Below are 17,529 nucleotides of genomic sequence, written 5' to 3'. Positions count from 1 at the left end.
TTGCGGCACGCGGGCTTCTCTCTAGTTGTGGCATGGGCTCTAGAGCACGCGGGCTCAGTAGCTGTGGCATGTGGGCTCTCTAGTTGTGATGCATGGGCTCCAGACCGTGGCAGGCTCAGTAGTTGTGGCGTGCAGGCTTAGTTGCCCCACAGCATGTGGGATCTTAGTTCCCAGACCAGGGATCGAACCTGCGTCCCCTGCATTGAAAGGCAGATTCTTGACCACTGGACCACCAGGGAAGTCCCTCTGTGTGTTGTTAATAGATGTTTTCTCTAATCCATATACAGGAAATAAAGAAAATTGTATGTTTAACTTATACGGGGCTACCTGACACAATCTTGTTCTTACTATTTCGTTGATTTTCAGTTTGACAGTCTTAGTTTTTAGGTATGACAATCAGAAACAAATAATAGTTCCCTTCAACTTCACTTTTCCCCTTAAATATTTATACATTATATCTTTTCTTCCCACCAACTTTTTTATATCACATTTCCTTTTATTGCTTTATTTCATTTGCTAGGTTTTCCCAAAAAACATTGAATAATACTTGTGAAAACAATCATTCTTGTCATGTTCCTAATGGTATCGGGAATTCTTCCAAGTATAATGACTGCTGTAGGTTCAAGTAGATAAGCTTTATCGAGAAAGTTTCCATCTATTCCTAGCTTACTAGAATTAGATATTTTTAAATTTAGGAAAAAGTTTAATCAAATGGGGTTTAGAAATCTAGTTAATCTCCTTTATGAATCTAGTGAAATATATTAATAAATATCCTAATGTTTATCTATAGAATCAGTTGGGAAAATTTCCCCTTTCTTTTTATGTTCCAGAAGAGTTACTTAAGGTCTTTGGTAAACTCACCCATAATTCCACTTGGATTTGGTGCTTTTGGGGGGGCAAAATCATAAAACCCCTAGGACATAACATAGTAGAATACCTAGATGACCTTTGTTATGGTGATGGTTTTTGAGATACAACATCAAAGGCACCACCCATGAAAGAAATAATTGATAAGCTAGACTTCAAATTAAAAACTTCTGCTCTGCAAAAGACAATGTAAAGAGAATGAGAAGATGAGACACTTCTCGTAAAGGACTGTTATCCAAAATATGCAAAGAACTCTTATAACTCAACAGTAAGAAAAAAACCCAATTAAAAAATGTACTAAAGATCTTAACAGACACCTCACCAAAAGAAAACATACAGATGGCAAATAAGCATATGAAAAGATGCTCCGCATCATATATCATCAGGGAAATGGCAAATTGAAACAACAATGAGATACCACTACACACTATTAGAATGCCCAAAATCTGGAATGCTAAAAACACCAAATGCTGGTGAGGATGTAGAGCAATAGGAACTCTGCTTTATTGCTGGTGGGAATGCAAAATGCTACAGCCAGTTTGGAAGATAGTTTGGCAGCTTCTTTCAAAACTAAATATACTCTTACCATATGATCCATCAATCATGCTCCTTGGTATTTACACAAAGGAGATGAAAACTTATGTCCAAAAACATGCACATGGATATTTCAAGCAGTTATATTCAGAACCATCAAAACTTGGAAGCAACCAATATGTCCTTCAGTAGATGAACTGCACTAATTAACTGTGGTCTATCTAGACAATGGAATATTATTTGTGCTAAAAAGAAATGAGCTATCAAGTCATGAAAAGACATGGATGAAACTTAAATGCATATTACTAAGAAAGAAGCCAATCTGAAAAGGCTACATGTTGCATGATTCCAATTATGTGACATTCTGTAAAAGGCAAAATGGGCAAAAACAAAAAGATCAGTGGTTGCTAGGGGTTAGGGTGGGGGGAGGGTTGAATAGGCAGAGTACAAAGGATTTTTAGGGCAGTGAAAATACTCTGTATGATATCCTAAAGGTGGACACATGTCATTATACATTTGTTCAAACCTATGGAATGTACAATACTAAAAGTAAATCCCAATGTAAACTATAGACTTTGGGTGATTATGATGTGTCAATATAAGTTCATTAATTATAACAAATCTACCACTCTGGTGGGGATGTTGATAATGGGGGAGGTTATGTATGTGTGGAGGCAGTGGGTATATGGGAAATCTCTGTATCTTCCTATCAGTTTTGCTGAGAAGCTAAAACTTCTCTAAAAAAAAATATTAAAAAATTATACCACTCACATTCTCTGATCACTGGAAATTAATAATAAAAAGATAGTAAAAATCTAATCAGAAAATTTTAACGCTCATCTAAATAATTCTTGTGTTAAATAGGAAATAAAAATGGAGGTTAGGAATAATCTACAAGTCAATAATAAATGAGAAAATAACATGAAAACCAATGTAGTATAGCTAAAGTAGTACTCTGAAGAAAATTTATAGTTTTAAAATGCATTTATTAGGGGGGAAAGTTCAAAACCAATAAATTAAGAATTCAAACCAGGAAGGCAGAAAAAGAACATCAAAATAAACCCCCAAAAAGGAAGAGATTCATAAAAGGAAGGAGAAATAAATGAAGTTTAAAATAATTTAATCAATAAAACATTTTCTTTGAAAATATCTATAAAATAAACCACTGGAAAGTCTGACTGAGAAGCATAAATAACATAAAGAATGAGAAAGGAAAAATATCAGAATAAAAATTTTAGATCAAATGGGATTGGACAATTTCATATCAACACAGTTTAAAATGTAGATGAAATGGACAAATCTCTAGGAAAATATAAATTATTAAACTCTACTCAAAAAGAGGTAGGAAATCCGAAAAGACTAATAACCAGACAAAAATAGAGAAGATTGTAAACAGTCAAACCCCCAAAACGTACCAAATCCAAGTGGGACTATGGGTGAGTTCAACAAAGACTTTAAATAACTCTTCTGGAACATAAAAAGAAAAGGGAATATTTCCCAACTCATTCTATACATAAACATGATCCTTCTATTCCTGGTCTATGATCCATTTGGGGCTGATTTTTGTGAAGAGTGTAAGGTCTGTGTCTAGATTCATTTTTTTTTTGCACATGGATGTCCAGTTGTTCCAGCACCATTTGTTGAACAGATTATCTTTGCTCCGTTGTATCACCTTTACTCCTTTGTCAAATATCAGTTGACTAATTTTATGTAGGTCTATTTGTAGGCTGTCTATTCTGCTCTTTGGTCTCTCCATATAAACTTTATTTTTTAAAACATTTATTTTATTTATTTTTTTGGTTGCGTCAGGTCTTAGTTGCGGCATGTGGGATCTTTCATTGTGATACAGGCTTCTCTCTAGTTGTGGTGTGTGGGTTTTCTCTCTCTAGTTGTGGCATGTGGGCTCTCTAGTTGAAGCACGTACGCTCAGTAGTTGTGGTGGGCTTAGTTGCCCCACGTCATGTGGGTTCTTAGTTCCCTGACCAGGGATCGAACCCAAGTCCCCTGCATTGGAAGGAAGATTCTTTACCACTGGACCTCCAGGGAAGTCCCCATATAAACTTTAGAGTCAGTTTGTCAATAGCCACAAAAGAAGTTGCTGGGATTTTTACTAGGATTGCACTGGATCTATAGATCAAGTTGGGAAGAACAGATATTTTGATAATATTGCGTCTTCCTATCCATGAACATGGACTATCTCTCCATTTATTTAGTCCTTTGATTTCACTCATCAGAGTTTTGTAATTTTCTTCATAGAGACCTTGTGCATATTTTTTTAGATTTATACCTATATATTTAAGTTTTTTGGACCTTAATGTAAATGGTACTATATTTTTAACTTCAAATTCCACTTGTTCCTTAAAAGAATATAGGAGGGCTTCCCTGGTGGCGCAGTGGTTGAGAGTCTGCCTGCCGATGCAGGGGACATGGTTTCGTGCCCCGGTCCAGGAAGATCCTGTGTGCCACGGAGCAGCTGGGCCTGTGAGCCATGGCCGCTGAGCCTGCACATCTGGAGCCTGTGCTCTACAATGGGAGAGGCCACAACAGTGAGAGGCCCGCGTACCGCAAAAAAAAAAAAAAAAGAATGTAGGAAAGTGATTGACTTTCATATATTAACCTTGTACCCTGCAACCTCACTATAATTGCTTATTAGTTCCAGAAGTTTTTTTGTTGATTCTAATTTTCTACACAGATGATCATCTGTGGACAAATACAATTTTATTTCTTCCTTTCCAACGTGTATACCTTCTCTTTCTTTTTCTTGTCTTGTTGCTTTAGCTAGGACTTCAAGTACAATGTTGAATAGGAGTGGTGAGAAGGAATATTTTTGCCTTGTTCTTGATCTTAGTGGGAAAGAACTGGTATAATTTTTAATGTTTTGGAATTTGTTGAGATTTTTCTTTGTGGAGTAATATGAGATAAATTTTTATAAACTTAATGAATTTGAGGAAAATTAATTCTTTGGGGGCAAAATATATATTTATATTTATATATGCATGTACATATATACACATATACCTATATGTACATATACCTATGGATCAAGCTTGTTAATTAAGTTATTCAGATTTTTCATATCATTCTTTTTCAGTTGATATAAATCACTATTTTCCTAGAATCATAGCTCTTAGAACTGTAAGGGACTTCAAAATAATCAGATCCAGATAAGCAAAATATTGTTATCTCATGTTATAGTTGAGACATTGGAGGCACAGAAAGATTAAGTGATTTGCCAAAAGATACACAGCTAATGAATAACAAAATGAGAATTAGAAATATAGAACATGATAAATATAATTAGCACTACTGTACGTTATATATGAGAGTTGTTGAGAGTAAATCCTAAGAGTTCTCATCACAAGGAAAAAAATTTTTTCTTATTTCTTTAATATTGTATCTATATGAGATGATGGATGTTCAGTAAATTGTTGTGATAATCATTTCGTGTTGTATGTAAGTCACGTCATTATGTTGTACACCTTAAACTTGTCCAGTGCTGTATGTCAATTATATCTCAATAAAACTGGAAGAAAAAATTGAGTATTAGAGCCCAGGCCTTTGCAGTGAAACTATAAACAGGATGCCTGTCAGGGAAGGTGTCCATTACCCTTCCTGTCTGAAGATAGATGGCATTAAAAATGTAGATCAATGTTATATTCAAGAACTGTTGTTACTAATTAGAATGTTGACTGCATACTCAATAAGATGCCTGTGTGTTTATATTTACCTAGAAAAGTAGAAGGTGAAATCTTCACATTGGAGATGCTACTTGAAGATTTTAAAGAGAAAATTAATAAAGGCAAATACACTTCAGCTGTCTCTCTTCCCGTGAGTTCTCAAATCAACCTGGATAACTTGTCATCCACATCCTATCCATCCTCAAATGAGGTAATATAGCAGCCTACAGCCTAATTTCATGCCAAGAAAAATGGTTTTATGTATTTATAGAATCCTAATTAATGGAATCACTGAATTCTATCTTAACATTTCATGAAAATTTAACTTTCCAAAGGCCTATGAATCATATTATTTAAAGTGGAACCAGCTTTTAAGAATTAGAAGCTATTTCAAGTGTTGGTTTTTGAAATATCTTATTGGTTTAGGATGTAACAATGCAGCTTAAACTGATGAACTGCTAAAGAGCTATTTCTTCTGGATGAATAGTAACATTTTTTGTAGATCTTGCATGCCTGGAAGAAATAATTTTTCTTCTTAATAGTTTTGTACTATTTCTGCTACATAAAGAATAACACACTCAGTGAAAGAACCATTTCTCATGAGTCCACTTCTACATTTTCTTTCTCTCAAGTTAAATTCTTTTGGATTGTCTACATATGCAAAACCAGGAATTCAAATCAATTACCAGTGTCTTTCTATAGTACTTTTTGTAACCTCAACTATCAGAACATTTCAGAATACATGAAAATTCTGACAAATGGAATCATCTGGATAATTGCCTTAAATTGACTGTATTTGAAGACACAGCCCATGGCTGTTATTCAAAACTTGAATAGGTTTTTGTCAGAGTTTAGGACAGGATATTGAAGATTATATAAATGTTAGCCCTTCCAAAAAAGTATGTTTGCCTCCTCAAAAATCCCATTCATTCAAGGCCCATCTTCAGAGTTAGCCCACTAACTCTGAAGGTTAGTTATATAACCTTGATGCATAGCCGCCCACTCCAGGCAGGATTCTTCATCCCAGCCTCTGTGCCCCCATAGCATCATGTCTCATTTGTCCTTGTGCCTTTGTACCCATCTTTGTAGCCCGAACAACTGACTGAATGCCTGGTATAGAGTGAGTACTCGGTATAGTAAACTCTGCACCACTGTGGATTTAACAAATGATCCCCAAGGTTCGCAGCTGGTTCTCTCTCTAGTCCTGAACCGAAATTAGCTTCAACATGGTGTGAGTGAGTCTAGTGAGGCAGCCCAGGCTCCTGTTCAGCACTCCCCTCAGGTCTGGGTTCGCTCTTCTTAACTGGTCCCAAGTGTATAGCAACTGTTGTGAGATGATGAGGACTCTATAACTTTGTGATAAATAGCCCTGAAAAGAGAGTCTACCTCTAGTATTAACCATTCATTCGGTAAATATTTCTTGCTAAATGCTAGGCACTTTTCTCGGTATTGGGGATACAATATAAACAAGGCAGACAAACCACCTGCCCTCAAGATGCTTACATTTCCATGAGGGACACATACAACAAACAGATAAAATTAACGTGGAATTACAGAATGTTAAAAGTGCTATGTAGGTGCAAGTAATAATGCATTCCTTAGGACTGTGAAGCCAGACTGCCTGGGTTCAAATATCAATATGAGCTCTGTCATTAATCAGCTTTGTGACCTTAAGAAAGTTATATAAACTCTCTGTGCCTCAGTTTCCTCCTGTATAAAGTGAGGATAATAATATCTGTCTAAGCTTCCAACTCCTTTAGCAAAAAGTCTTTGCAAACTGTAAAGGTCTGAGCCAACGGAACTATTATGTCTACTATAATTTTGTCATTATCATTTTAGACCCAGGGGTTTTTAATTCCATTATTTCTAATTCCTTTATAATGAAATATCTCAAAGCTGGCCCCCAGACCAGCAGCATTGGCTTCACCTGGCAGCTTCTTAGAAATTTTAATGATATTATTAGGACGTTTAAATGAGTTAATATACGTACTTAAAACAGGGCCTGGCTCACAGTAAGCACATTACCTGGGTGTTAGGTACCGTGACAATTAGGTGATGGGATATGACCAAAAGTAACTCACAGTGGGAGGGTAGGGTCAGAGGTGAGATCTGAATTGAGTACTGGGGGATAAGAATGAGGTAGCTAAGTGAGGAGTCCGGGGAAAGGGACTCCAGGCAGGATATGATGCTGCCTTAGGTGTGGTGTGGAAATGCAGAACCCATTTTGAGTCACCTCCTGTGCAACAGCAGCCCTAATGGCAAGTCCCTCTATGCGGCTCCCCAGTTACCCAAGGAGCACCCTGGCCGTCCTGCGTGGCGCCGGGGCCATGTGGGTGAGAGGGGACAGGGCGCCGCCCCCACCCCCCACCGGCACAGACACAGGAGGCCCCCTCTTCCGAGGAACTTGACAGGCTGGTCCCACAGCTCAGCAAAGAGGGCAGCGACGGGCCCCTCCTGAGGGTCCGAGAAGGGAGACGTGGACTTGGACCACCGCTTCCACCTCCGGGAGCCTGGCTTCCTTGGGGGCCCTCTCTCCGTAGAGACGCCCAGGGGAGGGAGGGTGGGAAAAGGGCAAGTGGTCACTTGGTCCCACTGTCCCAGGAGTGCTGAAATTAAATTCCCAGTGACTCTTCACCAGATTAAACAAAACCCAAATAATCCCCCAAAGTGGGGCGCCCAGGTAGCTCAAGAACTGACTCTAAAATTCAAACTGCTTTTTTTTAAAAAAAAAAAAAACTAGACTAACCAGATCAAATGACCATGAGGTTGTCTTCGGCTTCCGGAGTAACGTCCTGCAGCCCCGTCCTGGCTCTGCTCAGTTCATTGCCTTGGCTCTTTAACCAACCAGTATGGCTGAACGTGACTCTGAAATTGGCATAATTAAGATCACTTGGCTCTTATACTAACCGGCGCCCTGGGTGTTAGTGCTGGTGAGAGCTGCCTGTATTGCTAACCCTCTCCACTCTTTCAGAACTCAGGAGAAACCTGCTTGAAGTACCTGTTCTAGATCAGGGCTTCTGCAACTGCAGTCTGCCGTGGACTCACCTGCAGATCTTACTGAAACGCTGGCTTTGATTCGGTAGGTCTGGGGTGAGCCTGCAATTCTGCATTTCTAACAAGCTCCCAGGTGATGTCAATGCTGCTGGTCTGGGGACCACACTTTGAGATGATTTCATTATAAAGGAATTGGAAATACTGGGATTAAAAGCCCTGGGTCTAAATTAATAATGACAAAATTATAATAAGCAATAAACAGTAATAATTCTGTTGGTTTGGAGTTTTGCTGTTTGCATAGACTTTTTGCAGAAGAAAAATTGGAAGCTTAGAAAGGTGAAGAGATTTGCCCAGTGCAAATGACAGGAGACACTGGATCCCAGGTCTCCCAGTTCAGGCGGAGGGCACCCCCCCTACATTCTGCTAATGTAAATCTGCCTTAACTGTGAAGTGCGGAGATACTCCCTGAAGGCCCAGAAGTAATAAAAGAAAACACAGGGGAAAAATGAAGCAAAAAAAACCTCATTATTTTTTAAATTATAAAAGTGATACAGGCTTATTGCAAAAAAATCAGAAAATAGAGAAAAGTATACAGAGGAACATTTCACTGACAGAAAAACCATTGCTAATATTTTAGGGTATATCTGGTCTTTTTTTTTCTCTGATACACATACATATTTTTACAAAAATGGGATCATACATGTATTGGGGGCTTTTTTAAGAATTTTTGATGTGGACCATTTTTAACGCCTTTACTGAATTTGTTACAATATTACTTCTGTTTTACGTTTTGGTTTTTTGGCCGAGAGGCATGTGGGATCTTAGCTCCCCGACCAGGGATTGAACCCGCGCCCCCTGCATTAGAAGGTGAAGTGTTAACCACCGGACCGCCAGGGAAGTCCCCATACATGTATTGTTTTAGGATATGCTTTTTACATTTAACATTATATCATGGGCCTCTCAAAAGTTATTGAATAAACCTACAGCTTCATTTTTAAGGACTGCACTGTATTTCATTGTATGGGTGTACCCTGATTCATTAAACCAATCCCTTATTGATGGACATTTAGTTTTTTCCACTTCTTTGATATTAGAAACACTGCTTCAGTAAAATCATTTTATATGCAAACCTTTGGCCATAGTTGATTAGTTCCTTTGAATAAAAACCTAGGGTTGCAGTTAATGGTTCAAAAGATACACAGTGAAAATTTGGATAAACTGGCCTTTAGCAAAGTGGTGCCCACAACAGTGCCTGGGAGTGAAGGTGCCTTCCAACCTGAGCCAAACCAGGGTATCTGTTTTCTTTTTCTCGCCAACCTTTGCTAAAGTGATAAAGGAAAACTGATACCTCATTGTGTTAATTTGTATTGCTTTGACTATTTGTAAAATTTACCCATTTTCATATGTTTCTTGGCCATTTCCACCACCTCTTTGACATGTCAACATTTCAACTAATGTTTGCAAAACTGAAACCACAGTAAATCTTTTTAAGAAAGGCAGACAACTTGAAAAATAGTAAGAGCAAACACTGTTCAGGATGAAGATTTTTATCATACAAAGTTGCTCTGACAAGGGCACGAAGGAGCAGTAGCTCTGTGGTTAAGGACACAAGTGTACGGGGAAAGGCTCAAATGCCAGCTCTGCCACTCACTCTGTGTGACCTTGACGAGCTGCTTAAATTCTCTGAGCCGCAGATTATTCATCACTAAAATGGGGACGACATGCCAGGATGGTGGTAAGGAATAAAGGAGGTGATATGAGAGGTACTTGGCACAAGGAGCAATCAACAAATGGTTGTTTTTATGAATAAGAAAACACTGAAACCCTCCAAAAAATTAATGGATAAAAGATTAGAACTGAAAGTCACAAGTAGGATATACAACCAATAAATAAACATATGTGGAAATGTTTATCTCCTTTAATAACAGAGGAAATGTTAACACAGGGAGCCACCCCTACTTTTTAAATTAACAAGAACATTTTCAAGGGATAACTCCTGATGCAGAGGAAGGTGTAGACAAACGAGCCACCAACGTTGATGGCGGCTCTGTAATTCGTACAGCTTTGGTGGAAAGAAATTAGGCCACACGTATCATCACACAAGCACTTTCACAACCTTCGACCCAGACATTTCCTAAGGAAGTAATTCAAAATATAGAAAAAGCTGTCTGTACAATGATGCTTATTTCTCACTATTGTTTATAATGGTGAGAAAAGTACATTTATTTTCTGTTTACATAAAGGGTAAAACCATAGTAAGGGTGGTGTCAGCCTTTTCAGTTCCATAGTGTGATTTTTTTGTGTGTGTTAAACAGGGACATATAAACAATCATTGAGGCCTCTAGATAGTCCCTAAACCTTGTTTTAATTCATAGTTGAATACATTGCTTTGGAAAGGCTTTTAGATTCTGCTAACCAGTGGTCAGATTGAAGGATTTAAAAATCATCTTAAATTGGTTCATCCTCTGGTGGAGCTTGGTGTAATTTGAAACTAAAGGAAAGAGAAAACAGGGTGGGGAGAGTATTCTCTCATCTGTACTAGAGTTTTAAATGTCTGGAGAAGGAAGGAAGTCAAGGCAGGGTGGAAGCTTTCTTTCTCTAAGCCCCAGGCCATTACAGCACAGGCCCCACTGAGCCAGAAATCAGAGTGGAGTCCTGAGATGGTGAGTTTGGCGGGGTCCGTGCGGCTTGCTGGGCTGTGCCTGAGCAGCCGAGGGGTGAGTCACTTCCTCGGTCACATCCACATCTGTGTGTGCTCTGTGGTGCAGGAGGAGCCTAACAATGCTGCGGGGAGGCAGGACAGCACAGAGACGACCGGTGCAAGCTGTGCCTTCTGCCACCAGGTCCTTGAATGGTGAGGGCTTCCAGCTGCTAAATTCCCAGGGTGGGTGGGAGCCGGTCCTGGGATAGTAACTCCAGTGAGGATGGGCATCAACTAACTGAACAGGTGCCAGCAGCCACGGGCCGAGTTATAGAATCGCAGATCTCAGGGCTGGACACGCAGCCCGGTCTCCCTCCCAACTGACAAATCCCTGGAGCAGCGGCTCTCAACTGCGGAGAGCATCAGCCTTACCAGGGCACTTGAAAATAATGCACATGCCTCAGCCCCACCTACTGTATCAGCCTCCCCGGGGTGAAGCCCTGGTGGGAATCTTTTTTTAATATTTATTTATTTGTTTGTTTGTTTATTTTGGCTACTTTGGGTCTTTGTTGCTGCGCGCGGGCTTTCTCTAGTTGCGGCGAGCGGGGGCTACTCTTCATTGTGGTGCGCGGGCTTCTCATTGTGGTGGCTTCTCTTGTTGCGGAGCATGGGCTCTAGGCACGCGGGCTTCAGTAGCTGTGGCGCATGGGCTTAGTTGCTCTGCAGCGTGTGGGATCTTCCCGGACCAGGGCTCGAACCCGTGTCTCCTGCATTGGCAGGTGGATTCTTAACCACTGCGCCACCAGGGAAGCCCAGGAATCTTTCTTTTAAATCTCCCCCAGATGATTCTGATAGGCCTCTTGGTTAAGAATCATGACCACAGTGTATGGAGGGTGGTTTGGCCTTTAGGCTCCCTTTGAACCTTGCCCATGTGGGAGATTATTATACACCATTGTGTAGCAGCTCGCAGCCTCACTACTCTCTCCTCACAATGAATGAAAACTTACCCTGTTGGGTCCCACCTCTGCCCCCCAGTGCCACCGGAAATAAGCCTAATCCCGTGTCCCAGGGTTTACTTCTCCACATCCCTCAGCAAGAAATCTTCCGGAGGTGACAAGCTGTAAATCGGGTAAAAAGCTGTAGAGGTGAAATCCTAAGGAGAAATTCTTAATGGTTTTGAAACACTCTTTGGTCAGCTGTTAGCCCGCGTGGATTCAGAATCATTTATTTGAAGCTTCTATCAGTCAGCAAGAGGCGCCTCCTCCAAGTTTGAGAGGCACTGTGGACTGGAGCCAAAGCTTGGCTAATTGACCTTAGGAAGGTGGAGAGGCAAGGAGGGAGGGGCTGTTTAGCCACCACTATTACCTGAACATAATGGATTCGAATAGAGGCAGATGACAAGGTCTGAAAGACTGAAGTTTCCTGTTGGAAAGCATGCCAAGCACGGAATGAGCACTTGTCATAAGGGTCCTATTGAGTTTCCGCCCTCTAAAAAAAGAAACAGCATGGTTTTGTGGTTAAATATCCGTGTGTCATCTGGTGTGAACCATTATTTTAAACCAACATGTCCATCATCAGCTTTGACTCTCCTTTCAATACAAAGGTCACAAATGATGCCAAATCCCTGAGTCATCCCAGATCCACTATTTTTTTTAATTGAATTAAAACCTACGTTTTGACATTTTTTTTTAGGTTTTAGTAAGCATAATAAAAATAGCTTGACATTAAAAAAACGTTTTGATTAAGCTTTCAAGATACTAAATATTTCTCTTCCAAATTCATAGTCTAGACCTCACAGAACCACTAAAGTAGCAAGACAGGGACTGGCGTTCTAGACTACATTTTCTCTTTTATAATGAACAAGATGGAAGGCAAAACACAACCAAGTGTAAAATCAGATCTAACAGTAAATCAACTGCTGGGGTGTGATGTGGCGATATGCATGATTCATAAATTGAAATCTTGGTAAACTATATCATCCCTGAGGAATTAATTGAACAGAGGGTTATATATACTCTTTACTCTTTTAGAAGATTAGCTCTCTCTCAGATGGGATGTGTTCTTTATTTAGCCTACTGATGTACGTACTGTTTGAAGGATATTTATATATATGCAGATAAATAACATATATACTATGTGTAAAATGCTTATCCCTTTATGTCTGATGCAGAATTTTGGATTTAAGAGTACACTTCAGCTACTTGGTCTTGTTGAAAAACTGTCTTCTCAAGTAGAACCGCCCTTAACTGTTTTTGGCAAGAAGATTTTAGTGCACAAAGAAGTTTAAAAGAGGCAGAAAAAGAAACTCATGTGTTGGACTAAACTCACTTGAGTGCCATCCAAGTTTTCCACTTTGGAGAGCAGATGTTCAAATGCCCCAGAGGAGGAGGGTGGAGACAGAAAATGAGGTGTGAGAAAATATGTGACTCATGAGGAGAGCATATTTTTCCAAGAAGAGGGAAAGGGCCTGGCTTCTCAGCCCCCAACCTCACAAACTCCAAGCACTGCGCCTCTCTCCACCAGCAGCAGGCCCAGGCACAGTGGGACATGCACACATTTGCAAGCAAGACCTGAGGCTCAAACTCCATCCCCGGCAATCAGTCTCATTCCTGACTCACTGGCTACATCCAGGACATCTTGGGCTACATCCAGGACGTCTTGGGCACGGTGCCCTCCAGGCTAAGAATGAGCAACGTTCCCTAGGGGCTATTATAGTATTCCAGGGGCTGAGCTAGAGCTTTCTTAAGAATTGCTGTCAACTAAAATTCCTTTGGAGGAGTTAGAATTTCTGTGAAGAAGGGAGACAGAAGCTACAGACAAGTCGGAGGAAGTGTCCCGGTAAATGACAATCGAAGGGCATCTTTCTGATGCCCCCTGGTGGCCTTGCACAGCTAAAATTAACCCCACATGCTCTCACAGCCTTTAGCCCCGTAGACACTGGACAAAATCCACCTTGCTGGAATTTTCGGATCTCTCAGCTAGTGCTTATGGATCCAAAGCCACATGATCTGGTATTGAGATGTAGTACAGCTTCTTCCCCTGATAAGAACTGATTTTGAGACAATGAATTAAACTCCAAATTTTATAATTCCATACTTCAAATTTCTATATTGTTTATGTGTATCATGACCAGATATTATCCTCAGGGAAACAAAACAGATTTACTTTTAATGTTTGGTATGCATGTTCTTTTCAGGCCAAATTGAGCTGGGTGCACTTTCTCACGGGGAAGCTCTCAAACAGGCAGGCAGAGGGATAGCTGTGTTGAGGATGACATGCATCCTCCATCATTCCAGGCTCTGACATAAGAAATTTCACATTTCAGTTTTACCAGACCTCTCACTATCGCTATTAGCAGTATACTAAAAGTTTATGGGATTTTATGTACCTTTTTTAGGAAGCAAAAAATGGAGAAAAAAGGCCACAGAGGAATCAACCGTGGAAGGTTTCCTGTTGCCATTCAAGACAAGGCACGGCACCCAGACTCAGTTCTCGGTAAGTTGAGGGGTCTGGGGCCAGTCGTCATGATCCTCTCCTTGGGGTCCGCTCACTGCCAGCAGACCATGTGCCACGTCAAATAGCTTTACTTAGACTAGGGTGTTGCACGTTGGTTATTATTATTATTGTTGCAAAATGTAAAGAATAATGAATTGATTCAAATGACATGTGGTCAAGCAGGGTGAAAGTGCCCACACCTGTCTCGGCCTGGAGTCACAGGGCTCCGTGACTCAGTCACGAGGCGGCCTCAGTTCTGCGTGGCAGCCCCCCAGCATGACCCGTAATCTGCACCTTGGGAGCTCCCCCGCCACGGGACAGTTGCTGCTGACTTGTCCATACACATTTCATAGGAGCAAAGAAAGTTAGAGCGGGGAGCAGACCCAGAGAGCACCAGTGCATGGAATCCAATGAGTTTTAGTCATAGGGGCCCTTCTCCAAAGATAATTTAAGCAGAAAAACATCCCCTGGCAGGACTGCCCTGGGTGAGGAAGAGGTGGAGTTGAGGCCTGCTGGCTTAGGTAGCTCCTGAGAAGAAAATCAGCGGCCGAGCCTAATCGACCCAGTTTATACAGCAGGAAGCTGGGGGCCAGAGAGCTAACCAGGCTTGCTTTTTCCTTCAACTCAGTATTCTTCCTGTTATGTCACATTTGGTTCTATTTCTTCTCTGTAGATGACACATTTTCTAATAATAATAGTAGGTTTAATCGATCGAACACTTACTGTATACCAGACACCAGAACAGAGTAGAGATTTTCAAAGTGTGGTCAGAGGGCCCCCGGGGGGCCGTGAGGTCCTCTCTTTTCTGTGCAAGAACAATATTTCAACAGACTGAATGGAGATAGAGCTATAAAGTCCAGCTGCCTTCTGTTAAGCTAGATGTTTTAGAAATTTGCCAAAACGTAAAACACTGCCATTTTACTCACTGATTTTTTTTCAAAAATAGCTATTTTTCATAAAAAATGTTATTTTGTGAACATGAAGTGATTATTACTGTTTTTAAATGACAAAGTATTTTTTAAATGCTTCAGTTTAAAATTCTGAAAAAAAAAAAGCTGTGAGACTGCCCATTTAGTCTTAGGAAAATCTGAATGATTCTACACAGCAAAAATGACTTGAAATTTATAAATACCTCTCTACCAAGCCACATTCAGTTGACTGAATGTTGTATGACAGCTCTTCTCCAATGCAAGGGGAGGGTGGATTTTTACTACAGGTATAAAAAATTTCATATATTATATGATAAAAACTATAATAAGCAAAAGCTCTTTAGGGTTCTCAATTTTAAGAGTGTAAGTAAGAGTGTTCTGAAATTAAAGAACTGAGAATGGTTGATATATAGTGTACATCACTTGACTATCATAATACCCCTGTAAGGTAGGAATTATTATCTTTATTTTATAGATAAGTAAATGGAGGCTTGGAGAAATTAAGTGACTTGCCAGGGTCAAAGAGCCTGGTGTGTTATTTATTGCTGTGTAATGATGTATCCCAAACCTTAATGGCTCAAAACAACAAACATTTGCTATCTCATAGTTTCTGCAGGTCAGGAATTTGGGAGCCACTTAGCTGGGTGGTTCAGGTTCAAGGTCTCTCATGAAGCTGCAGTCAAGACGTTGGCCAATACTGCCATCATCTGAAGGCTTGACTAGGGCTAGAAAATCTGCTGCCAAGATTGTTCACACACATGGCCACTGGCAGGAGGTCTCAGTTCCTCACCATGTGAACCAAAAGGCTGCTTGAGTGTCATTAAGACAGGGCAGCCAGCTTCCCCCAGGCAAGTGATCCAAGAGAAAGACTGAGATGGAAGTTTCAATGTCTCTTATGAGCTAATTTTGGAAGTTATACACCATCGTTACCACTTTATTCTATTTGTTAGAAGCAAGTCACTAAATTGTGAGTTGTCACAATCAAGGAGAGAGGAATTAGGCTCTATCCTTTGAAAAGCATGTTAAAGAATTTGTGGACATACTGTCAACCAATATAGCCAATAAGTGGCAGAGCCAGGCTGCAAATCAGGCCTATCTGAACCCATGTCCTTTCTCCTGTACAACACATCCTTCCCAGGGTGTAGCTCCTTCTTCCTCTGTTTGTACTTTCCTTGACTTCTGGATTAGAAGGCATTCAATGACCATTGACTGAGATTTGGGAAAGAAAACATCCTTCCTAGAGCTCATTCCATTTGTGATTTACACTTTGGAAGATAATGTTACAAATGAGTGTAATCATGAGTGCAGCAAGGCAGGTAGCATTGGCAGAAGCTTTGTCCCCAAGCCTCGTCTCTCCTGGAGCTAAGACGTTGCTTGGACACCCAAGTGTGATGTGCTCACCTGCCGGGCCCATGCTCCCACACTCTGGCCTAACCTGGAGAACTCCACTGCCCACAGCCTACCGAATAAGACTCAGACCTGCACCAGACACACATGCTCTCTACTGCTAGCCTCTCTGTGGTACTGATGAGGGCAAAGCTATGATTCAAGTTCCCATATGGACTCACGAACGTGATGTGAGGAAAACCATCTTTCCAATTGGTTGCCTGGATGACAAAACACAAGCTCTTGGCCACCGCAGGGTCTAAGAAGAGAATGTGGATGTATCAGGGGTAATCTGGAAAAATAACTACAAATGCAAGATTGTCTGATAATTCAATGGACGAAATTCTCACAGATCCATCCATTCAGAGGACCTTTACTAAACACCTACATGTGCTAGGCAAATCTTAAGACTTTCCTATCAGAACTGTTTTCTATCAAAACATCTCTCAGTTGTCATAAGGGGAGTCCAAATGTCACCCCTAGGATGGCAACCCCCTTTGGTAAACTTCCCCTTGGGGAAATTGAACACTCTGGGGCCTAATGCATACCTTGCACGATCAGAGCTCTACTCTCCAGAGCATATTTTAGGACTATAATAAAAAAACCTCACACTTCCTTTGTGTAACTTGGGCTTTTTCAGGTTCTGATACAGGACTCAGCTGCTATTCTGCTTCTGGGACTGGACTGCAGAGTAATAAATGTGAGAACTGCAGCACTAAGATTTATAACTCCCGAGAGTCTGCGGTAAAGCATTATCTAAAGGTGAGAGTGACTGGGCCGCCTCAGAAAACAAGGCATAAATGGGGGCAGCTGTTGCTCCCAGGCAATGAGTTGTATTTTTAATCTTTTCTTTTTAGAATTTCATTACATATTCAACACCCCGGGACAGAATTTCTTTAATCACAGCAAAAGAAGTGCCTTTGCCCAGCTCTGTTATTTAAATGAAAATAAATATTCTTCACCTTGTAAGTACATCTGCAAGATCCCATCTTTGTACACAACCTAA

At 40.6% G+C, this 17,529-nt stretch overlaps 1 protein-coding gene across 1 annotated transcript in view; it reads left to right on the top strand.

Annotated features, from left to right (window-relative positions):
* Positions 1-17,529, top strand: part of AKNAD1 (AKNA domain containing 1) — a 28,705-nt gene extending 11,176 nt beyond the window's left edge. The window contains 5 exon segments of the mRNA XM_060026470.1: positions 5,133-5,289; positions 10,841-10,926; positions 14,111-14,208; positions 17,164-17,260; positions 17,334-17,529. Coding sequence (XP_059882453.1) covers positions 5,133-5,289; positions 10,841-10,926; positions 14,111-14,208; positions 17,164-17,260; positions 17,334-17,529 — 634 coding nt within the window.

Source organism: Delphinus delphis, chromosome 1 (assembly GCF_949987515.2).
Source record: "Delphinus delphis chromosome 1, mDelDel1.2, whole genome shotgun sequence".
Taxonomy (NCBI): domain Eukaryota; kingdom Metazoa; phylum Chordata; class Mammalia; order Artiodactyla; family Delphinidae; genus Delphinus; species Delphinus delphis.
Note: the sequence above shows the minus strand (reverse complement) of the source record. Positions and strands in the feature narration are given on the sequence as shown.